At 45.0% G+C, this 25,042-nt stretch overlaps 1 protein-coding gene across 3 annotated transcripts in view; it reads right to left on the bottom strand.

Annotated features, from left to right (window-relative positions):
* TBCD (tubulin folding cofactor D) overlaps positions 1-25,042 on the bottom strand; it is a 353,196-nt gene that overhangs the window by 125,417 nt on the left and 202,737 nt on the right. For all 3 annotated transcript variants that reach the window (XM_073606952.1, XM_073606954.1, XM_073606953.1), the window contains exons 16-19: positions 16,192-16,249; positions 9,231-9,260; positions 4,080-4,165; positions 552-632 (exon numbers count right to left, since the gene is read on the bottom strand). In XM_073606952.1, the coding sequence (XP_073463053.1) occupies positions 552-632; positions 4,080-4,165; positions 9,231-9,260; positions 16,192-16,249 (255 nt within the window). The remainder of the gene's footprint in view (positions 1-551; positions 633-4,079; positions 4,166-9,230; positions 9,261-16,191; positions 16,250-25,042) is intronic.

The following is a 25,042-nucleotide window of genomic DNA, read 5'->3' as shown; positions in this document are numbered from 1 at the left end:
GTACCGAAAATACTATAATAAAATGTTATTTGGAAAAAAAAAAATTCATGTGTGTGTAAAGGCAGGCGTCCCAATACTTAGGTAATTTAGGGTACATAGTGTGGCTCGGGATGGAAGCCCGCACAAGCCCCTTCCTCAGTAAGCGCCTTACTGGGGGGTATTCGAGGAGGGAGGAGCCAGGAGCACCGGTGGGAGGACCCAAAAAGGGAAGAATTAGGGCTGCTCTGTGCAAAACCATTACACAGAGCAGGTAAGTATGAGGTTTAATATTTTAGAAAAGAAAAAAATGTAAAACTTTAATATCACCAAGTATCTCCCCAATCATTGGACAAAGGTATCTGCCTATCCCAGAAGTGTTGAATGTCAGAGACTGACGCAGGCTGTGATAGGAGCAAAGACGGGAGGACATGGACCGCCGGAGAGGTGGGTATAAAATCTCTTCTACTGCAGAGAAAAGGCCGTTCAATTTGTTTTTCAAGCCATTGACAGAGTCACATTCATTGGTGGTTCTATAGATTTATTTCATGAACTTCAAGAGCCTGTGAACTCACCCATCCCAGTGGTTGATCTTCATTTTCACGAGGTGATCGATCATCGGTGCCGTGTATTCTGGGAAACCAGCGACAAATACGCTAAAAACAAAAGCGCGAAAGAGACTCATCAATAATTATTGTTTGTAGAAAGCAAAATGACAAATCACGTCTGTGAGGGAAGATCCAAATTCAACGTTTGGTTGGGTTATGGAGGGGTTAGAACCCCTGTCAAGTTTTTTTTTTTTTTTTTTACCAAAATGAAAAAAGAATGGAGCACCAAACCGTTTTGTTATGAGTCCAAGACCAATGTATTTGTTTCCTCCTATAATTTTGGCCAAAATATTTTGGGAGGTCTTTGGGTGCCCTCTTCATTAAAGTGGTTGTAAACCTCAGACATGAAATATGGACAAAGCATATCCCTCTATAGCAAGGGTAAGCCAACCTGGGGCCCTCCAGCTGTTGTGGAACTACTTTTCCCATGAGGCATTCCAAGGCTGGCAGTTAAAATGACTCCCAGAGGCATGATGGGACTTGTAGTTCTGCAACAGCTGGCGGGGCCCCAGGTTTCCTATCCCCTGCTCTATAGTATGTACTTGTCTCAGTCCAGAACACCAAGTGTCGTTTCTGCTGCCTCATTCCTCTGCTATCTGCATGAGTCACTTCTGACAAGTTTTCCTGACACCAAGTGAAAAAAAAAAAGGTGACAAGGGAGGGAGCTCCAGCACACAGCCTGTGATTTGCATTCACAGCTCTGTGAAGGGGGTGTGTCCTGTCCCTCCAATCAGCTCTCAGAGCTCTCCTCACTGGGCTCTGCTAATTTCAGCTCTCCGCGCCCTGACAGAGGTTCTAAAGCAGTGATGGTGAACCTTGGCACCCCAGATGTTTTGGAACTACATTTCCCATGATGCTCATGCACTCTGCAGTGTAGTGGACCATCATGGGAAATGTAGTTCCAAAACATCCGGGGTGCCAATGTTCACCATCACTGTTCTAAGGCAAGCCACATAAGAAAGGATTTGCTTTCCTTCCACCACGGGTGGCAGAAAAGAAAAATCTCTTGATCGCAGTCAGTGCTGATGGGGGGGGGGGGGATCCCTCCTGCAGTACTATTGGTTCTTCCTGGCAGGGAGCCTTCCTGGCTGGCAGAACACAATGATTACTGGTAGTGGCTATAGCCGTCAGCGGTAATCCGACAGGCTGGTTGGATCGGGTTGTGTAAATTAGTCTGCCCATATAAAGACCGAATCTCGGCCGCTAACATCGGCTGCTAAACCGACTGAGATTGGATCCATTTATGGCCGATATAACCCTTCCCCCTACATCCATAACTAAAAAAACTTTTTGGCTTTTTATAAGCTTTATCATTTGCCCAATTTATCCAAAATAATAAAAAAATGCTCGGATTTCGGTTTGAAAAACCAGCAGCACCACTCACATGTGACAAAGAAGGAGTGCCTCTCCTCGATTGGTCTCACCTATCGATGGATCTCAATGAAATAATTGCCTGTGGCTCAACACAGAACAGATACTAATAGGATCGTAAAGTCTCAATTTTTTAATAAATAACAAACATGTTATACTTACTTCCTCTGTGCAGTTGGATTTGCACAGAGCAGCCCCTGATCCTCCTCTTCTCGGGTCCCTCTTTGATGCTCCTGGCCCCTCCCTACTATTGAGTGCCAAATCCCCCCCCCCCCCCCCCAGTCAGCAGCTTCCTCTGGGGGCACCCGAACCGAGTCATAGCTCCACATGTCCGTTCGGACACAGAGCCCCGGACCTGGCCCCGCCCCCTCTCTTCCCTGATTAGCTGACTGACTTTGATTGACAGCTTTGGGAGCCAATGGCGCCACTGCTGTGTCTCAGCCAATCAGGAGGAGTGTCCCGGACAGCTTAGACATTCGTGGACATCGCTGGAGAGAGGTGGGGCTCAGGTAAGTAATTAGGGGGGTTCTGGGGAGGCTGCTACACACAAAAGGTTTTTTATCTTAATGCATAGAATGCAACCTTCTGCCTTTATAACTCCTTTTAAAGCTCCAGCTGGATTTATTTTTTTTAAACTCCCCCATGATGTTTGCATCTAATTTAATACCAAACTGTACTATCTATACCAGGGGTCTTCAAACTACGGCTCTCCAGTTGTTCAGGAACTACAATTCCCATCATGCCTTGTCATGTCTGTGAATGTCAGAGCTTTACAATGCCTCATGGGACGTGTAGTTCTGCAACAGCTGGAGGGCCGTAGTTTGAGGATCCCTGGTCTATACAATGTTGGTATTCTATGTCGTTTTTTTTTAACTAACCTTGCTGCCCCTTTCCTTGCGCGCTTCCATCATCAGTGCGGACACGTGAAGCCCACTGGTATCTTCTTCCAGGATACGGCGCTGCTGGCTACCCAGCATTCACCTCCAGATCTTGCGTATGCACTACAAAGTGCGGCACTCTCACTGTCGCCTTGCATCGTGCCATTTCCTGTTTGGAAATAACGCAATGCCACCAGCAGAGGACGCCCATTGACTCCTGGGATTGCTAAAAGTCATATCTCAGGAGCCAATACAGCGGCCAGAAATGATGTATTTCGCCGCGGCAGTTACCCCGGAAAAGGAGCAATTACCCTTTACAAACAAGGTAATTAAAATACAAAAAAAAAAATGGTATTTCAAAGCAAAAATGTACAGGTAGGGGCAAATTTCAAAATGGGGGTGGAACTTTAAATTACTTTTTTTTTTTAAATAATTTGTCCCTATGTGTATTATGAAGTAACATAGTGAACTATATAGGGCAGTATGGGCCCAGCTATTAGGGGAGCATGGGTTCCACCCCCATATCCATGTGTCCGCCCCCCTAATCTACATGCGGGGCGCCGGACGCATGGATTCCAATGGGTTTTTTTTTTTTAAGCACGTGATTAGAGCCTGAGGCTTTAAAAAAGGTGGACTCTGGGCGCAGAGCACTGTACCATGAGCCCACCCAGTTGTGAATGAATATTCGCTATTGTCACACTGATTCTCCCCCTGGCCAATCAGGGGTCTTGAGACCCGTCACACGATTGGCTGAAAAGACAGGCGATCCTATTGGCCGCCTAGAAGGAAGAGGGAGGAGACACACGGCCTCTGCGAGGAGACGCACGAGAAGCCGCTGCCTGTCGCCCAGAGGGAAGCGTTGCGATTGACCCGACCGACCGGGCAGGTATGGGGACGGGTGACAGTGGGTGCCTTGTTTGACAAACCCTCCCTCAAAAGAAAAAAAAACAGCCGCCAACGATATAGGGTTACCCACACAAAGACTTCATTCAGCCCACCGATGGAGGGATCCCCCCTCTCGGCTACAGTATTCAGACAGCCAACATCTGCAGTTGTCTGAATACAAAGCGACTTCATCTGACGGAATGCTGTCACTATTCAACCAACTTTCACCCGGATTTCTTTGACCTTTCAATCAAACTCTGCTGAGTTGGGTATAACCGGCTTGAAGCACCCTCAGCCCACACTGATTCCAGCCATTTACAGAGGCCGGGTCTGCGAGGAGCGACCATGGATTCCACATTACCTGATGTTGAGGAAGCAACTGACTCGATTCCCAACGGCAAAATAGTCTGCAATGGTCAAGACGTCGATCCCGTGTGGAAAAGTACCCTATCAACATAGAAGACAATATTACAAAATTTCCTGGTGCTTTCCACCTTCACAGAAGATAATTCTTTATATAAACGTTCAGTGTAAACGACACAAACTACAGATATAGCGGGGCGGTTGGAAAAGAGCAAGTTCATTCCCATTCTGTGGGACATCTAAAAAAAATAAATAAAAGAAAATCAGTAAAAGAAAAAAAAAAAAAAAGAAACTTTGCCCACATTAACCAGATTTCTGCTTCCATAAAAGCCTACCCGTTGGCACACAGGAGAAGGGGGGTATTTACGAAAACTGGAGAGTAAAAAATCTGGTGCAGCACTGCATAGAAACCAATCAGCTTCCAGTGTTTTTGTCAAAGTTTAACTGAACATGCTGAAGTTAGAAGCTGACTGGTTACCATGCACAGATCTGCTCAACAGGGGGTCTTAATGAGTTGGGGATCCGCTGAGCAGGGGTACTAATGAGCTGGAGATCTCATTAGTACCCCTGCTCAGCGGATCCCCAACTCATTAAGACCCCCTGTTGAGCAGATCTGTGCATGGTAACCAGTCAGCTTCTAACTTCAGCATGTTCAGTTAAACTTTGACAAAAAACACTGGAAGCTGATTGGTTTCAATGCAGTGCTGCACCAGATTTTTTACTCTCGAGTTTTCGTAAATACCCCCCACCCCCTGTGTGCCAACAGGTAGGCTTTTATGGAAGCAGAAATCTGGTTAATGTGGGCAAAGTTTCTTTTTTTTTTTCCTTTTACGGATTTTCTTTTCTTTATTTTTTTTTGTCCCACAGAATGGGAATGAACTTGCTCTTGTCCAACCTCCCCTCTATATCTGTAGTTTGTGTCGTACAGATGAACGTTAGTGTGATTTCTACCTGTATATCAGGTCCTGAGGAAGCAGATGTCTCCACGAAACGCGTCAACCTAAATTCCTAATATTGGCCAGACTACCATGCTAGGCATTTCTTGTCCCCCTAGTGGATGGTGACTGGTAGTATCAATGTCCATGCATGTATAACATATTTTTATTGAACTTTTTACTGGATGAAATAACATTTTGTATTGAATTTTTAACATATTATCTCCATGCATTTGTGTCCACTGGAGGGGTTTTGAAAACCCCACTATGTGTGTATATTGTGAATTTAGTTCAGGGATGAGACCCTCCACTGGCACTATTATTTAAATGGAACCATCCCCCACACACAAAATATTTATGGTGTATCCTGTAGTGCACTCTGTTGCTGGCTGTGCAGTCCTTTTATAAAGCGTATTTTCCTTTATGAGAATGCCTATGGACAAGGGATAATGCACTCCGGGGCTCTACAGTGTAAAAGGTTCAATTAAATCTATAACAGGCATGTCACACTGTTTTTTTTTTTTTTTTGTTGGCGGCATGCAGCCCGCTCTCTCCTTCTATGCAGCCTTCTGGTTTTGGGATAAACAGAAATGGGCCCTCAGGCCCTTACATAATTTTGCAGCTATATACCTAAAGTAGAATTTCTGCGAAAACTTGCCTTAAAAATATCCCCTCCCGCCAGCTATGGTGACAAACCTGTATAAAAAAAAAAAATAAAAATGTATATACTTACTTATGTTCAGAGCACCCCAGACTGGTCATATGATCCAACTCCCCTGTGTCAGCAGGCAGCTGCAGGGGCGAGGAGGGAGCTCCGATAATGGCTGGGACATGGCATCCTAGTGATGATTTCCCAGCTGTTGTCGAACGCTCTCTGCTCTCCCCTGCATTATTTATTTTTTACACAGGTTAGTCAGCATGGGTAGCAGGAGGGGTGAGGGGACAGTTTTAGGTCTCGTTTACACTTCGACTTTAACACTCATTAAAGCACCTACTGCTTCAACGTGCCTTTTTTATGTGTTTTTGATGCTTCTGTGATGCTTTTTTTTTTTTTTTTTGAAGCTTGGCAAATGCCCTGTGTGTTGATTTTCTATTTGTTGAACAGTAGTACTCCTGATCAGCAGATCACCAGCTCATTAGTACTAACTAAGGGCCAAGCTTCAAAAATGCATCACAGAAGCATCAAAAACACATAAAAAAGGCACGTTGAAGGGGTAGGTGCTTTAATGCGTGTTAAAGTCGAAGTGTAAATGAGACCTAAAACTGTCCCCTCACCCCTCCTGCTACCTATGCTGACTAACCTGTGAAAAAAAAAAAAAAAAAATGTATATACTTACCTGTGTTCAGCCCAATCCGGACGATTTTCGTGAATCCCCTGTGTTGGCTGACAGCGGCTGCTGGGGAGAGCAGAGAGCGTTCGACAACAGCTGGGAAATCATCACTAGGATGCCATGTCCCAGCCATTATCGGAGCTCCCTCCTCGCCCCTGCAGCCGCCTGCTGACACAGGGGAGTTGGATCATATGACCGGACTGCGGTGGTCTGAACATAGGTAAGTATATACATTTTTTTTTATACAGGTTTGTCACCATAGCTGGCGGGAGGGGATATTGTTAAGGCAAGTTTTGGCAGAAATTCTACTTTAAGTATATAGCTGCAAAATTATGTAAGGGCCTGAGGGCCCATTTCTGTTTATCCCAAAACCAGAAGGCTGCATAGAAGGAGAGAGCGGGCTGCATGCCGCCAACAAAAACAACAAAAACAAAACAGTGTGACATGCCTGTTATAGATTTGATTGAACCTTTTACACTGTAGAGCCCCGGAGTGCATTATTCCTTGTCCATAGGATAAAGGAAGATACGCTTTATAAAACGGCTGCACAGCCGGCAACAGAGTGCACTACAGGATACACCATAAATATTTTGTGTGTGGGGGGATGGTTCCAGTTAAATAATAGTGCCAGTGGAGGGTCTCATCCCTGAACTAAATTCACAATATACAAACACATTGTGGGGTTTTCAAAACCCCTCCAGTGGACACAAATGCATGAGATAATATGTTTAAAATTCAATACAAAATGTTATTTCATCCAGTAAAAAGTTCAATAAAAATATGTTATACATGCATGGACATTGATACTACCAGTCACCATCCACTAGGGGGACAAGAAATGCCTAGCATGGTAGTCTGGCCAATATTAGGAATTTAGGTTGACGCGTTTCGTGGAGACATCTGCTTCCTCAGGACCTGATATACAGGTAGAAATTACACTAACGTTCATCTGTAAGAACAAAAATACCCTTATATCAACTTGTATAAATAACAAATCAAAAGATCGATATTTAAAGTGTAAACCACTATCCCCAAGGAGGGAGGGCAGATAAAGGAAAAAGAGGGGGAAGGAGAGGAGGAGAAGGGTAAGAATTGAATATGGTAAATAGGTCACAATAATCGCCCCCCCCCCTTTTTTCCCTTCCTCTCCCCTTCCCTCTATGGGGATAGTGGTTTATATTTCAAATATCGATTCTTGATAACACTTGTTTTTTATACACGTTGATATGATATTAATATGTGTATTTTTGTTCTTAGAACTTACACCAAGGTTCATCTGTATACGAGATAGGAGGTCCTGAAGAAGCTGATGTTTCAGCGAAACGTGTCAACCTAAATTCCTAATCTCGGCAAGACTACCATGCTATGCATTTCTCATCCCCCTAGTGGATGGTAATTGGTGGTGTCAATGCATGCATAACACACATATGAATTTCATATCAACGTGTATAAACAAATATTATCAAAAATCGATATCTGAAATACAAACCAGACGAGGGAAAAAAGGGCGGCAATTAATATGACTTATTTACCATATTCAATCCCCCCCCCCCTTTTTCCCTCCTCTTTTCTCCCTCCTTGGGGATAGTGGTTTAAATTTCAGATATCGATTTTTGATATTATTTGTTATTTATACACATTGATAGGAAACTTATATGTGTATTTTTGATCTTAGAAATTACACCAACGTTCATCTGTATATGAGATAGGAGGTCCTGAGGAAGCAGATATCTCAGCGAAATGCGTCAACCTAAATCCATAATCTTGACAAAACTACCATACTTTGCATTTCTCATCCCCCTAGTGGATGGTGATTGGTAGTATCAATGTCCATGCATGTACAACATGTTTTTATTGAACTTATTTATTGGATGAAATCAAATTTTGTATTGAATTTTTAACATATTTCATGTATTTGTGTCCACGGGAGGGGGATGTATGTGTATATTGTGAATCACTCTAGGATACAGGTGTTAAGCGTATGGATGTCCATGTATATGGAATGGAAGGTTTCCAGTGGTAAATACAGCAAGTGTGCCCATGTAACAGAACAAGGGTGCCCATGTAGCGGCATGTCCAAAGCAATATTCCCAATGCACATGTTCCTGTAAATAGCTGTAGAGTAAGGCTGGGTAAAAAATCGAATCGAATCTTGAATTGAGTTGAGAGGTCAAATCGGTTCAAATTTTCAGCAAATTGATTTTTTTTTTCACCAGGACCGGCGCTGACACCGTGCCGGTCCTGAGGAGCTGCGGGCAGGAGTCTTTAGGCGAGGCCGCGGCTTCGAGCTAGTCCGCGAGGCCGGACGCCGTGGACTAGGCCGAAGCCGCAGCCTCTCCTAAAAACTCCTGCCCGCAGCTCCTTAGGACTGGCGCGGTGTCCATAAAAAAAAAAAAAAAACCTCGATTCGAATCATGAATCGAATTTTTTTTTTTTTTTTTTAAATCGCATATTTTTTTTTTTTTTTTTTTTTGGAGAAAATCACCCAGCTCTACTGTAGAGTAAGCGGGGGCTGAAGTGACAAAGTGGCTGAACACCAGACTGTCTCAAAGCAAAGGATATGTCACCAGCACACCAGGGAACTCCATCAAAAGGGTCCAACACTTTTACTGACAATCGCGGCAAAGAACAGCGACGTTTCGGAGGCACGCAGGACCCCGTCACATGTCCCGATGAAGGGGCTTCGAAATGTTGCCGTGATGGTCAATAAAAGTCATGAACCCCCTTTGACGGAGTTCCCTGGTGTGCTGGTGACATATCCTTTTGCATGTAGCACCATGAGCCCATGTGTGACGTGACAACAGGCCATGCTTCATGCCACTGCGATGCCACGCTGCCCGGTCACAAGGAGTTAAAAGGAATGGCTGAGAAAAGTTACCGTACCTGTCTCCCCACATTCTCCTGGAAGGCTGCCTGGAGAACAGAGAGAACAAACAAGACAAAATGAGACACCTCTGCTTATAACCAAACACCAAGCCATGAATTCAAAACAAACACAGCCCTGTAGAAATGACCCATGGCTTCACATTCTGGAATAAAAGTACACTTTGTGTGGAACGGGCCCCGCGGGGCATACTGTCATTGCCGCAGTCACATGGGAAGGAGACCAGCCGCAGTCTCACGTTCCTCCCGCCGAGCGCCGATCACATGTCACCCGTCTGCACACACGACGCCCGATACGAGGGACGCAAGTGCGGCTTCTGTGCAACTGTCCCTGGGCACAAAGGTCTATCATTGTGACATTTATGAGCTGCAGCTGGAATGTAATTAGATGTGCTGAAAAGTTATAAATCACAAAATGAAAATGCCGACAGCAACTAGAATATTTAATATTTGTCCTACAGAGTCTAAGCACAAGGGTGTCCTTGTTTACAGGTATCCAATGGGTTTACATTTGTATGATATATATATATTTCTATTTATTATTATACAGGATTTATAAAGCGTCAACAGTTTTCACAGCGCTTTACAACATGAGGGCAGACAGTACATATACAATACAATTCAATGAGAGAATTTGAGGGCCATGCTCATATATATATATATATACACTGTATAATGAGCATGTTCCTCTAGTATGAATTGTATTGTAAGTGTACTCAGGGTCGGAGCTACCACTAGGCAAACTAGGCAGCCGCCTACGGCTCCCTGATGCCTAGGGCTCCCAGCCACTGGTGTTCCTACTCTCTTCAGCAAGCAACCAAGTCTCAGCATCAGCAGGCAGCCACCGATCCGTCCTCACATAGTGTCAGAGGCGCAGAGGCTGCCAGGAGGACTGTGTCTGTGTCCCGACTCTCGAATGAATGGAAGCAAGCAAACATTTATTGATGGGCACTAGTGAGGCTGCATTTGATGGGCGCTGGTGAGGCTGCATTTGATGGGCGCTGGTAAAGCTGCATTTGATGGGCGCTGGTAAAGGCTGCATTTGATGGGCGCTGGTAAAGCTGCATTTGATGGGCGCTGGTGAGGCTGCATTTGATGAGCGCTGGTGAGGCTGCATTTGATGGGTGCTGGTGAGGCTGCATTTGATGGGCGCTGGGGAGGCTGCATTTGATGGGCGCTGGTGAGGCTGCATTTGATGGGCGCTGGTGAGGCTGCATTTGATGGGCGCTGGTGAGGCTGCATTTGATGGGCGCTGGTGAGGCTGCATTTGATGGGCGCTGGTGAGGCTGCATTTGATGGGCGCTGGTAAAGCTGCATTTGATGGGCGCTGGTGAGGCTGCATTTGATGGGCGCTGGTAAAGGCTGCATTTGATGGGCGCTGGTAAAGCTGCATTTGATGGGCACTGGTAAAGGCTGCATTTGATGAGCGCTGGTGAGGCTGCATTTGATGGGCGCTGGTAAAGGCTGCATTTGATGGGCGCTGGTAAAGGCTGCATTTGATGGGCGCTGGTGAAGCTGCATTTGATGGGCGCTGGTGAGGCTGCATTTGATGGGCGCTGGTAAGGCTGCATTTGATGGGCGCTGGTAAGGCTGCATTTGATGGGAGCTGGTAAGGCTGCATTTGATGGGCGCTGGTGAGGCTGCATTTGATAGGCGCTGGTGAGGCTGCATTTGATGGGCGCTGGTAAGGCTGCATTTGATGGGAGCTGGTAAGGCTGCATTTGATGGGCGCTGGTGAGGCTGCATTTGATAGGCGCTGGTGAGGCTGCATTTGATGGGCGCTGGTGAGGCTGCATTTGATGGGCGCTGGTGAGGCTGCATTTGATGGGCGCTGGTGAGGCTGTATTTGATGGGCGCTGGTGAGGCTGCATTTGATGGGTGGTGGTGAGGCTGCATTTGATGGGCGCTGGTGAAGCTGCATTTGATGGGCGCTGGTGAGGCTGCATTTGATAGGCGCTTCATTAAAAAGTTGGGGTTTACATGGGCAGGGAAAAAGGGGTGAAGCCAGGGAGGGTGCGGCAAAATTAGGTTTCGCCTAGGGTGTCAAAAATCCTTCCACCAGCCCTGACTGTACTGTCTGCCCTCATGTTGTAAAGCGCTGCGCAAACTGTTGACACTAAATAAATCCTGTATAAAGCACACACAGATATATATATAGATATATACAGGGCTTTTTTCAGGGGGAACTTGGTGGAACTCAGTTCCACCACCTCTGGCTCAGACCCTTTGGCTCACCACAATCACTTGTAAACACAGAAGTCGGGTTTCTATGTTTACAAGTGACAGCTCTGTCCTCTGTATGTAATGCATTCCTGGTATTTGATGCCCCTTTAAGACCCTCCTACTGTTTTCGTGAAATTTGACTGAACAAACCCACTATTTGATGTGATTTGGAAGGTGTGTGTAGGGGGGGGGGTTTGTGGGGCCGTGGTTAAGTTCCAGCACCTATTGTTTGAGAAAAAAAGCCCTGGATATATATATATATATATATATATATATATATATATATATATATATATATAATAAAAACGATAGGACAGATGCTTGATGCAATATTTCTTTACTTGAAGTATCCAAAATACATGAAAAGTGCAAGCTGTTGCTTGCACGTTTGCACTTTTCATGTATTTTGGATACTTCAAGTAAAGAAATATTGCATCAAGCATCTGTCCTATCGTTTTTATTATATATATATATATATATATATATATATATATATATATATATATATATATATATATATATATATATATATATATATATAATATTTTTATTATCTATTTTTGGTGGAGGATTGGGAGTCCACTGTGACTATGCTCAGATTAATCAGGGGATCAAGAAAAGAAGGTAACCCACCTATTGACTAAAATATATATACATAATTACACTTTATTACCAAAAGTATTGGGACACCTGCCTTTACACACACATGAACTTTAATGACATCCCAGTCTTAGTCCGTAGGGTTCAATATTGAGTTGGCTCCGCCCTTTGCAGCTATAACAGCTTCAACTCTTCTGGGAAGGCCGTCCACAAGGTTTAGGAGGGTGTCTATGGGGATGTTTTTTTCCATTCTTCCAGAAGAGCATTTGTGAGGTCAGACACTGATGTTGGACGAGAAGGGCTGGCTCTCAGTCTCTGCTCTAATTCATCCCAAAGGTGTTCTATCAGGTTGAGGTCAGGACTCTGTGCAGGTCAGTCAAGTTCCTTCACCCCAAACTTGCTCCTCCATGTCTTTATGGACCTTGCTTTGTGCAGGTTAAGGGTCCTACCCGCTGGCTGGAGCACAGAGACCGAATAATAAGCAGGTATTCAGTGTTGTGCAGCTAAAGCCTGGAACACGTACACTGTTGTCCCTCTTGTCATATAATAAATCAGGTTATAGATCGGCAGGTCTGGCAGCGCTGGAAGCACAGCTGCAGGGTTTGAAAATGACATCTCATTAGCAGCAATGAACGTAACTTCCAGGACAGTCGGGGAAAGCCGCAGGAAAGGAACAGCCAGTAATGTTAGCCCAGAGCTACCATTACAGCAGGTAGTCATTATCGGGCTAAACGCAGCAATGCTGATCTACAACACAGACCTCAACCAACAAGATTTTTTCAAGGGCAACTGACACAGAGAAAGAATGGATAGCTGTCATTGGCAACCAATGAGGAGCCAAACTTCTGCGTCTAGGGACGGTTCACAACACGAATCGCACAGGAACGCGCTTGTCGCCGGAAATCTCTATGGCAAACTTACCGCACCGGGGGATTCCTTCTCCGGAGGGCTGGACAGCCGCCGTGGTTGTTTTTACAGTGCACAGAATCGCCGGCAGAAAAGAATGATATCTGGATGATGCTTGTAGCTGCACCCATCAGATGTCCCAACTCAAACCCCAGGACGTCATATGACTGACCTTGGGCGGCAAGTGGTTAAAGTGATTATAATGCATTCTTATGCATTAAGATAAAAAGCCTTCTGTGTGCAGCAGCCCCCCCTAATACTTACCTGAGGTCCATCTCCATCCAGAGATGTTGCAGGAGAGACTCAGCTGTCCGGGACTACCCTCCTCATTGGCTGAGACAACAGCGTAACGCCATTGGCTCCCGCTGCTGTCAATCAAAGTCAGTGAGGCAATGAGGAGAGAGAGGGGGCAGAGCTGGACCACGGCACCTTGTCTGAATGGACACCGGGACTGGCGTCTCGCCTCGGGTGCCCCAATAGCAAGCTGCTTGCTATGGGGGCACTCGGCAGGAGGGAGGGGCCAGGACCTGGCGCCAGCGAGGGACCTGAGGAGAGGAGGATCCGGGTTGCTCTGTACAAAACCACTACAAAGAGCAGGTAAGTATAACACGCTTTTTTTTGTTAAAAATAACAGAGACTTTAGAATTTTTTTCTTTTTGACACTTTTATTGTTATCACAGGGAATATAAATATCCTCTGTGATAGCAATAGGCAGTGACAGGTACTCTCTATAGAGAGCTCTGGGGTCCAATAGACCCCAGATCCCTCCTCTGCCCTTAAAGTGTTACTAAACCCACAACAGTAAACTCAGTCTGTATATGCAGTAAAGCATGCTTGTTATACTCACTATACTCACTAAGGGGTTAATCCTCCGCATTGTGTATAAAAGCTGTTTGATCCTGTCTTCTCTGATACTCCTCCTCTTTAACTGACTCCAACTCATCTCTCGATAGCAAAGAGCATTAGGAGTCAGGCTGCACATGCTCAGTTTGGTGTGTATTGCTAGAGAGTTTTTTTTTCTATGGAGGGTGCATGTGATCAGCACAGGGCCAATCAGCACTGTCCAGACAGAGAATCAGGGGAGAATGAAAACTCCTCCTACAAGGTTTAACCAGACACTGATAGAAGTTACATGACTGCTATATACTGCTGATGAGAAAAGGTATTTAGCAGCTTATATTTACTAAAATAATTTCATTTCCATGTTCTGTGTACTGTGGGAAATCAGATATAGTGACTGTAGACTCCTGGGGAGACCAGATATAGTGAATGCAGGCTCCTGGGGAGACCAGATATAGTGAATGCAGGCTCCTGGTGAGACCAGATATAGTGAATGCAGGCTCCTGGTGAGACCAGATATAGTGAATGCAGGCTCCTGGGGAGAGCAGATGTAGTGAATGCAGAGTCCTGGGGAGAGCAGATATAGTGACTGCAGGCTCCTGGGGAGACCAGATATAGTGACTGCAGGCTCCTGGGGAGACCAATTATAGTGAATGCAGGCTCCTGGTGAGACCAGATATAGTGAATGCAGGCTCCTGGTGAGACCAGATATAGTGAATGCAGGCTCCTGGGGAGAGCAGATGTAGTGAATGCAGAGTCCTGGGGAGATCAGATATAGTGACTGCAGGCTCCTGGGGAGAGCAGATATAGTGACTGCAGGCTCCTGGGGAGACCAGATATAGTGACTGCAGGCTCCTGGGGAGACCAGATATAGTGACTGCAGGCTCCTGGGGAGACCAGATATAGTGACTGCAGGCTCCTGGGGAGACCAGATATAGTGACTGCAGGCTCCTGGGGAGACCAATTATAGTGACTGCAGGCTCCTGGGGAGACCAGATATAGTGACTGCAGGCTCCTGGGGAGACCAGATATAGTGACTGCAGGCTCCTTGGGAGACCAGATATAGTGACTGCAGGCTCCTGGGGAGACCAATTATAGTGACTGCAGGCTCCTGAGGAGACCAGATATAGTGAATGCAGGCTCCTGGGGAGAGCAGATATAGTGAATGCAGGCTCCTGGGGAGACCAGATATAGTGACTGCAGGCTCCTGGGGAGAGCAGATATAGTGAATGCAGGCTCCTGGGGAGAGCAGATATAGTGACTGCAGGCTCCTGGGGAGACCAATTATAGTGAATGCAGGCTCCTGGGGAGATCAGATATAGTGAATGCAGGCTCCTGGGGAGAGCAGATATAGTGAATGCAGGCTCCTGGGGAGAGCAGATATAGTGAATGCAGGCTCCTGGGGAGAGCAGATATAGTGAATGCAGGCTCCTGGGGAGACGAGATATAGTGACTGCAGGCTCCTGGGGAGACCAATTATAGTGAATGCAGGCTCCTGGGGAGAGCAGATATAGTGAATGCAGGCTCCTGGGGAGAGCAGATATAGTGAATGCAGGGTCCTGGGGAGAGAAAATAGGGTGAATGCAGGCTCCTGGGGAGACCAGATATAGTGACTGCAGGCTCCTGGGTTTAGTAACACTTTAAAAGCATTTGATCACACCAAGATCGGTGTGATCAAATGCTTTTTAGATTTAAAAATGGTGCAGTTTACATCTGGGGAAACTGGAAGTGATGTACGCTCATCGCTTGAGGTTTCCTATATATTAGAGGAAATTGGAGCCGATCCGATACGGTCTTTTCTGGAAGCTCTGGCTGGTCGATTGAGACTCCCGTTGGGGCAGGACAGCCCGAGAAAGCCACGGAAGTCGGTGGGAGGGACATCCCCTCTTGCTGCTTGTAAAAGCAATCTAGCAGCTAGTTAGCCACTTGGATTGCTTTTACAAGACAGCCGACCACCGGCTTTAAAAAAAAAACGGTACAGGATGTTGCCTGCAGCTATCAATGATAGAGCACTACTCCTCCTTCTGACTATAAGTGATATGTCATTTTTTTTTTTTTATTTCCACTGACCACCAAGCCCGAGGCATTTTCTACTCCCATTGACCGTAGCTCAGCCCTCCTAAAGTCTGAGGGACAGTAAACTGAGACTGAAGACCCCTGGCCTAGACGATCGGAGTGGAAGTGGGATCGGGTACGTGTCATAACTATGTACCTGCAAAAAATTGAATGTGCCAAAAGTTGCAGAGGAGGGGGAGGAGGCAGAAAAGCAGAACTGCCCTGTTTGGGTGAAGTTCCGGCTTTAAAAACACAGATAAGGATTTGTACACAATGTGGATGAGATCTTGTTAGATTTCATTCGAATAAAACCAAGAGTGTGATGAGAACGACTTACCGAGGCGGCTCTTCTGCAGCTCACATCACGGTCAAAGATGGCAGCGATCAGCAGAGCGCTACAAGAGATCGAGGAGAGAGAAATATAAAATGAGATAATGGCAGCGAGTCAAAGATCGTCATTACAAAGAAGGAAATCATAACAATTATCAGTGCAGATACTTCCCGACATCTCACCTGTCTAACAGTAATAAGAAGAGCCGGCAAAACTGTAATCCTTGAAGTGTCATTTATTGGTACATCAGAGTGACAATAAAACAATAAAGCTGACGCGTTTCGGCAATAGCCTTAGTCGTAGCTCACCTGTCTACAATGTATATGAATAGGTGCATACGGGTTTATTCCACTCAGGTATGGTTAGGTAAAAGGTAACAAGGTAATGATACCGGTAATTAAAGCGTAATTTAGGCTGGCTCCGACACAAAAGTTGCGCGACTTGCGATCCGATTTTGCCCTGCGACTTCGGTCCTGCATCGATCCAACTTCCATGCGACTTTAATGAACAGGACCTGACTTGAGATGAGTGCGACTTGGGTCTGGGATAGATTTCCATGCCAAATTTACAGACCCCCAAGGCCTGATTCACACCTATGCAGGTTGCATATTCTGGGTGCAATTTGCGTTTTTCAATACACATTTTTGATCCATTGAAGTCTATGGAACCAAAAATCAAAAAAAAAAAAAAAAAAGTCTCTGGCCCTTTCCATAAAAAGCACAGAATGTGAACTACATCCATAGGAAACCATGTTATATGGACTGTAGTGCGTTTCTGCCAAACTGAAAACACAAATGCATAGGTGTGAACCAGGCCTTAGGTCTGGTATGAATTTTAAAGGGAAACCCCACGACAAAATATATATATTTTTTATTTTAATGGTGTGGGGTCCCCCAGGATTCCATATCAGACCCTTATCTGAGCATGCAGCCCGGTAGGCCAGGAAAGGGAGGGGGCGAGCGAGCTCTGCCCCACCCATCCCAAAGCACCTTGTCTCCATGTTGAGGGGGACAAGGGTCTTCTCCCCCACAACCCTGGGCTGTGGAGGTTATTTGGAATCTGAAAGCCCCCTTTAAGAAAAGCCCCCCCCCCCCCCCCCCAAGACCCTGACCCCCCCTAAGTCAGTGAGTATGGGGTACGTAGTACACATACCCATTCACCCAAAAAAAAACTGTGTAGTGTAACAAAAAATATAAGGCAGCTTTTGACAAGTCAGATAAGTTAAGACGGCTCTCATAGGGAGTCATTGATTTTTACATGTAATGCGACATGTGCACTCTAAGTCGGAGCGTATGTCGCACCAGAGTGACCCGGACCTTACTTGTATCTGAGCACCACAAACTGAAAACGCTATTTTATTCACTTTTTAATATTCACAGTAAACGCCTACATCCATCCATGTCTCTGTCCTTTACGTTGTGAAGTCACTCTAAACCCCCCCCAGCATTTCTAGCTGTATCCATCTTGAGTAAGGGAAGATAATTAATGTAGCATTTACTTCCTGGAATCCATCTGCCCTTAGCTCAGGCAGGAGGGTGCTTAGCTGATAAAGCCCCTCCTCCCATGAAGACTCCTGGGATGTATGACATCATTTTGGCCTATAACTAAAACCAGGAAGCAACTGAAATTTTATATTATATATATATATATATATATATATATATATATATATATATATATACACACACACACACACTATATTGCCAAAAGTATTGGGACGTCTGTCTTTACACGCACATGAACTTCAATGGCATCCCAGTCTTAGTCCGTAGGGTTCAATATTGAGTTGGCTCCGCCCTTTGCAGCTATAACAGCTTCAGCTCTTCTGGGAAGGCCGTCCACAAGGTTTAGGAGGGTGTCTATGGGAATGTTTGACCATTCTTCCAGAAGAGCATTTGTGAGGTCAGACACTGATGTTGGCAGGCACTCAGCTCCACCCCAAACTCCCTCATCCATGTCTTTATGGACCTTGCTTTGTGCACTGGTGCGCAGTCATGTTGGAACAGGAAGGGGCAGTCCCCAAACTGTTCCCACAAAAGTTGGGAGCATTAAATTGTCCAAAATGTCTTGGTATGCTGACGCCTTAAGAGTTCCCTTCACTGGAACTAAGGGGCCAAACCCAACCCCCGAAAAACAACCCCCCACCATAATCCCCCCCTCCACCAAATGATTTGGACCAGTGCACAGAAAGATCCATAAAGACATGGATGAGCGAGTTTGGGGTGGAGGAACTTGACTGGCCTGCACAGAGTCCTGATTTCAACCCAATAAAACACCTTTGGGATGAATTAGAGTGGAGACTGTGAGCCAGGCCTTCTCACCCAACATTCATGCCTGACCTCACAAATGCTCTTCTTGAAGAATGTTCAAACATTCCCATAGACACACTCCTAAACCTTGTGGACGGCCTTCCCAGAAGAGTTGAAGCTGTTATACCTGCAAAGGGCGAGGCCAACTCAATATTGAACCCTACGGACTAAGACTGGGATGCCATTAAAGTTCATGTGTGTGTAAAGGCAGGCGTCCCAATACTTTTGGTAATATAGTGTATTTCAAGCACTGGGAGCAGAAGGGCTATATGTAGCTTATAGGCGGAGGGGAGCATTGGGATGACTTTACAGCGTGACTCGGTCACAATCCAATAGGCAGGCAGGTGATACGGGGAGCTGCCATAGTGAACAGTGGTGTCCCCCTTCCTGGATATACAGGGTGCTTGGGATGTATGAATCCCATCGTGCTGAAAAGATCGCATAAGTTTAATTCTATTATAAAAGTTCTTCTTTGGAGGCGACTCCTGGAACGCACAGAACAATAATCAGTATTAATCAGAGAGCGGCATTGATGGGTACTTTCCCTCCAAGTCATTCCAATGATGCCAGGGCACCATGGAGATCGTACACAAACCTCGGGGGTGACACGGCTCCCGATTGTCTTGGACACAATGGAGGTGGAAGAGTCCTGCCTGGAGCACAGGGCCTCATTGTCCGCTCTACTACCCGGTCATTCTCAGAAATCAGTGTCTCTCAACTCCTGTCCTCAGGGCGCCCCAACAGGTCATGTTTTCAGGATTTCTCTCAGAGAAACGGCCGTGGTCATTACTAAGGCAGTGAACTTGATCAAAGCTGCTTTGCTGTGGGGGGGGGGCACTGAACAGGCGGGAGGGGCCAGGAGCACCGAAGAGGGACCCGAGAAGAGGAGGATCGGGGGCTGCTCTGTGCAAATCCACTGCAACCGAGGAGGTAAGTATGACATGTTTGTTATTTTGTAGGGAAAAAAAAAAAAAACACGAGCCTTTACAATCACTTTGTACATTTTTAATTCAACCAACTTCATTCTAATTAAAGTCATTTTATTCTTTTGATTTCAATTCTTTTTTGAAATGGACTTCCTAACAGCCTCTTTGCACAGGAGATCAGACTCGGAGAGGGAGGGGACAGCACTAGGAGCCAATCAGGTGAGCTGTAAGCACATACGCTTTCAAGAAACTTGCTACAGGGAGGAGCAGAAGGAGGACTCATCAGTCTCCTGCTGCCCCTTTCCTGTCCAATCACAGGCTGCTGATACTTCCAATAAACCCATCGATAGCCCACTTGCTTTAAAAGGGTGACAACACTGCTTATTCATTAGTAAAAAAAAATCACACTCAGTGGAGGGAGATTTCTGCAGCATATTTGGCAAATACAGAATCACAGTATATATAAAATAATATGCAAAGTGGTTGGAGGGAAGCTTCAGAATGGCAAAGTTGTTTTTTATTACAAATTATGTGAGCAGACTGCAGTTCCTCTTTAAGTAAGAAACAACAATATTAACCACTTAGAGACCGCCCATCTGTAATGTACTGCGGGCGCTGAAGGCAAAGAGTCATAACTGTACGTTGCTGCCTACTACTAAATTTGGCCACACGCATGTGCGCCCCCAACACCCCACCCCTCATTGGCTGGGACCTGCTGGGTAAAATCACACCACATGAGCACCTACTGTAGCCAGTCTGTGGGAGCCACAATTATTGTTGGTTGGTAGGGGATCAAATACTTATTTTACTCACTGAACTGCAACTCCATTTATAACATTTGTATCATGTGTGTTTTCTTCTGGATTTTTGGTTGATATTCTGTCTCTATCATATAAAATACACCTATGATAAAAATTATAGACCCTTCATTTCTTTGTAAGTGGGCAAACCTACAAAATCAGAAGGGGATCAAATCATTATTTTCTCCACTGTATACCATAGTTTGTAGGAGCTATAAGTTTCATGCAAACCAATCCATATACACTTACTGGGATTTTTTTTCTCAAAAATATGTAGCAGAATACAATTTTTGAATTTTTTTTAATTGGATATATTTTATAGCAGAAAGTAAAAAATATAGTTTTTTTTTTTTCTTTTATACCCCAAAAATTAAAAAAAAACCCAGTGGTGATCAAATACCACCAAAAGAAAGCTCCACTTGTGTGAAAAAAATATATAAAACTGAATTTGGGTACAGTGCTGTATGACTGTGCAATTACTAGTTAAAGTAGCGCAGTGCTGAATAGCAAAAAATGGCCTGGTCATGAAGGGGGTGAAATTTTTTCCGGAGCAGAAGTATTTAAAGGGGTTGTAAAGTTTTTTTAAAAAAAAAAAACAAACATGTTATATTTACCTCCTTTGTGCAAGGGTTTTGCACAGATTGGCCCCGATCCTCTTCTTCTGGGATCCCCTAGCGGTGCTTTTGGCTCCTCCCTGCATCGAGTGCCCCCATGGAGACCCGCATTCCAAGGGGGGCGCCCACGCTGCGTCCATTGACACAGACAGCAGGACTCAGCCCCGCCCCTCAGCTCCTGTGTCACTGGATTTGATCGGCAGCATTGGGAGCAAATGGCTGTGATGCCATCAATCTATCCAATGAGGACTCGACACAGCGGCTGGAGCTGCTGGGCTCGTTGCCGTTGCTGGAACGATTGGGTTCAGGTAAGTAAAAGGGGGGCTCTGGGGGGCATAAAAGGGGGGCACTAGGGGGAGTAAAAGGGGGGCCCTGGGGGGCACAGACTGTATTAAGGTGAAAAACCCCCTTTAAAGGAGAAGTACAAGGAAAGCTCATTTGGCTGTACACCTCCTGTGGACCACAGGAGAAGTGCAGTTCGTTCTGCACTCCTGTGACCGACAGTCACCGGCTCTCTTCTCAGGAAGCTCTGAGAACCGAGCGATCAACGGTGTTTGATCGCTCGGTTCTCAGTGTTAGAACCGGCGGAGGACAGATGCAACTTCGGACCATCGCTGCATCCACCTCTGAGTATGAATCTGGAAAAATAACCAAACCCCATATTTCTCTTTTAAAGGAGAAGTAGGGCCAAAGCTCTTTTGGCCCTACTTCTGTTGTAGGACATGGGAGTGCACTTTATTCAGGGGTTCTAATCCTATCTAAAACTTAAAAGTAAATTTTTTTAGCTACAGATATTCTTTAACACGCTGCTAATTATTAAATAAAAAGAATAAATTAAATCGGACTTGTAATAATGACAATGTTTCATTTGACAAATTGTTGCAGAAGCATTTTGGCCAGCCTCATTCCCCAGTTAGAGGATCGGAGCTTGGCACTGCTACAGATCTTTATCAACAAATTCAAACAGGATTTCTGAGCCTTTGTTCTGCGAGTTTCTGCGATACTCCTGACAAGGGTTTCGTGGGAACCGGGAGTGAAGTCTTGGCCTGCAAGTCCCGGCTTGTCGGCGGTTACCACACCTGCCAGCCAGCCGGCCTGGCTCTCTGCGAGTCTCAGCCTCGGAGGCACGTCCTGTGCTGTGGCAAGATACAGACTTGTTTAGATAAAGAGCTTCACTTTCACCGCTTCCCTGGAGCCTGACACAAGAGGCTGCACCTTCTGATGACAGAGACAAGTGGAGGGTCTCCAGAAGGGTGGGAGATCATTGCCGCATTCCTATACAGGCACCTGCACCGCAAGAGGAGACACCTGTTAATGTCACTAGGCTCTCTCCATGCTTTACCGTTATTTCTTTCTGGATCAAAATTTCAGTTCTTTTGTTGGTGGATATCTACAGAATTAAAAGGGAACCACCTGTCATTTTTGTGAAAAATGATGGGTTTACATAAGACACCCCCCCCCTCATCCCAGCATTTCCCAGCACATCCCAGGATCCTTAATCTGTTCATCTGTTGGCGCCTTCAGAAATACCAAGTACTAGTATTTTTAGGTATATGGGGACCTTCTCCCCTCTCTTCCAGTATGCCTCCAATGGTCAGGCCCAAACAAAGTTACATGGGGGAGGGGAGATGTTTGTTGACCCTGTGTAAGCTCAGACACTCACCGACATAGAGCTTACACAGGTGTGGTCCCCCACTGGTGAACACAGCAGTGGAGAAGTGCAGCCAAAGTGACTATCAGTGGGTGGGAGGTAGCCTACCAAGAGAACCTGTCAAGTGACAGATTCTTTTTTAGAAAAAGGACAAGAATACTGTCATATAAAAGACTATAAACACTGATAAGTGCAAGGATTCTGTGAAGTCTTCTTCTTTAGGGGGGCAGAACTCGAAACCCAGGAACACTTGCTTTGCATGTCGGCAGACTCAGAGAGCAATAGAAAATAAAGGTATTGGCTGCCAAAAGATATTCATCTAAGGGAGCTTCCAAGTTCAAAATTTGGAAGCCAAGATCAAAATGGGCTACTCAGCAGGTAGACCGCGTTTCCTGATTGTAGACATCCCATTTACAAAAAGAAAAATATAAAACCAACATGACGTCCTAGGGCAGCGATGGCAAACCTTGGCACACCAGATGTTTTGGAACTACATTTCCCATGATGCTCAACTACACTGCAGAGTGCATGAGCATCATGGGAAATGTAATTAAAAAAACATTTTGGGTGCCAAGGTTCGCCATCACTGTCCTAGGAGTATTCTCCCCGCAGAATCCCACAGGTCTTTGAAGGCAAAATGGCGCCTAGTATAGTGGAACCCAAATTGCATCGGGCCCACCAGGGTGTGGGAGGGCTCCTAACGCACGTTTTATTCCAAATAATGAAGACCGTGTTCTAGGGTTCATGGCCTTCACAGACAAAGAGAATTTTGTGCCAGGTTTACTTTAAAAGCAAAATGTTTGTATGGTTTGAATGACTAGAGAAGTTTCTGCACTTTTCTCTGCCCACATAATTCCCTTCAATCCATCACAATGAACAGAAACATTGCATCTCCACCAAATATTAATGGAGAAGGCGGTGTCTCCAAACTTTCTAAAGAAAAGGCAGATTTACTGTGCGTCAGACTTTAGGGGGGCCGGCCTGTGCCCAGTCGGTGTAAACAATGCTCAATCTTTGCCATTAGGAGGAGAAATAGTTGGTGTCAGTGGAAAGAACAGTGCCCCATTTTTTGTTGTACGTGCAAACAATTATGCCCCATCAATGGTGCGAGCGGAGAGAGTAGTGCTTCAAGGCAGGGCCGTCTTTTCGCACGGGCACGCTGGGCAGTTGCCTGGGGGCCCCACTTGCCTGGGGGGCTCCACCTGCCCAGCGACCCCAGCCAGGGCCAGACTGGTCTACCGGGAAATTTTAAGTTGCGACTGCAGCGCTCCGCTCTTTCCCTCTCTCCTCCTGTGTAGGGCTGAAACAACTAATCGATTAATCGACAACTAATCGATTATGAAATTAATCGATTACTATTTTCATAATCGATTAATCGGCCAGTAACATAATGGGGTTTAAAAAAACTAAAATGAGCCCTTTTAAAGTACAAAAAGAGCAAATAACCGCTACTGTAAATATTACTATACAGTTCTACAGTAAAAAAAAATGAACCCCTTACAGTAGTGATTATCTGCTTTTTTGTACTATAAAGGGCTATTTTTTTTTTAACCCCATTATGTTACTAAACATCTTACACCTGGTTCACATCTTTGTGTTTTTTTGGTGCTTTTTGCAGAAACACACTACAGTTCATTTACATGGTTTCCTATGGGACACGTTCACATCTTTGCTTTTTTTCAGCCGCTGCGTATTTGGAAAGGGTCAGGGACTTTTTTTTAATGCAAAACGGCACTTTTTTGGTTCAATATACTTGGATAATCTGCAGAAAAGCATGTAATGCGTTTTTGCAGCAATTTGTGTTCTTTAATCTGCCCAACAACAAATTGGCAAAAAAAAATGCAAAACGCAAATTGCAGCAAAATCACGTGCGCAAAAATCAAAATGCACAGCAAAAAGCACTGCAGAAACAGATCAAAAGCAAACTGCATAGGTGTGTACCGAGCCTTATGCTGGCCACACGGATCAATTTTCAGACGAAAATATTCAGACGAAAAATCTTTGTACATTCGCTGAATGAAAGAATGTTTGAAGTTTTCACTTGTTTTTAACATTCTGTTTTTAAAACAAATGTAATTTCTGAACGAAAACCACATACACTGTCTGAAAATTCCTTTGACCAAGAAGTTTTCTATTTCCAAATTTTCCCGTCACTGTGGTTGAAAATGAACTTCGATTTGACCCCACTAACGATTAGAAAATCGAACGAACGTTCTTAAAATTACATTTTTTTTAAGGAAGACATTGTTTGTTCTTTAAATGAAAAAATTTGATCTCTGAGTCTGATATATACCAGATTCACCCTTTAATAGTATATATCCTCTAAAAGTATATACAGTATATCTCTCCTCTAATAGTATATACACAGTATATCTCCTCTAATAGTACATTCAGTATATCTCCTCTAATAGTATATTCAGTATATCTCCTCTTATAGTATATACAGTATATCTCCTCTAATAGTATATACAGTATATCTCTTCTGTCTGTTATTCTCAGAGTGGATTAGATATTTTGCTCCCTAATCATATAGTTGTTTATTTATATTTACCACTGC

This window comes from Aquarana catesbeiana, linkage group LG12 (genome assembly GCF_042186555.1).
Source record: "Aquarana catesbeiana isolate 2022-GZ linkage group LG12, ASM4218655v1, whole genome shotgun sequence".
Classification (NCBI taxonomy): Eukaryota; Metazoa; Chordata; class Amphibia; order Anura; family Ranidae; genus Aquarana; species Aquarana catesbeiana.
This window is presented reverse-complemented; position numbering and strand designations above follow the sequence as displayed.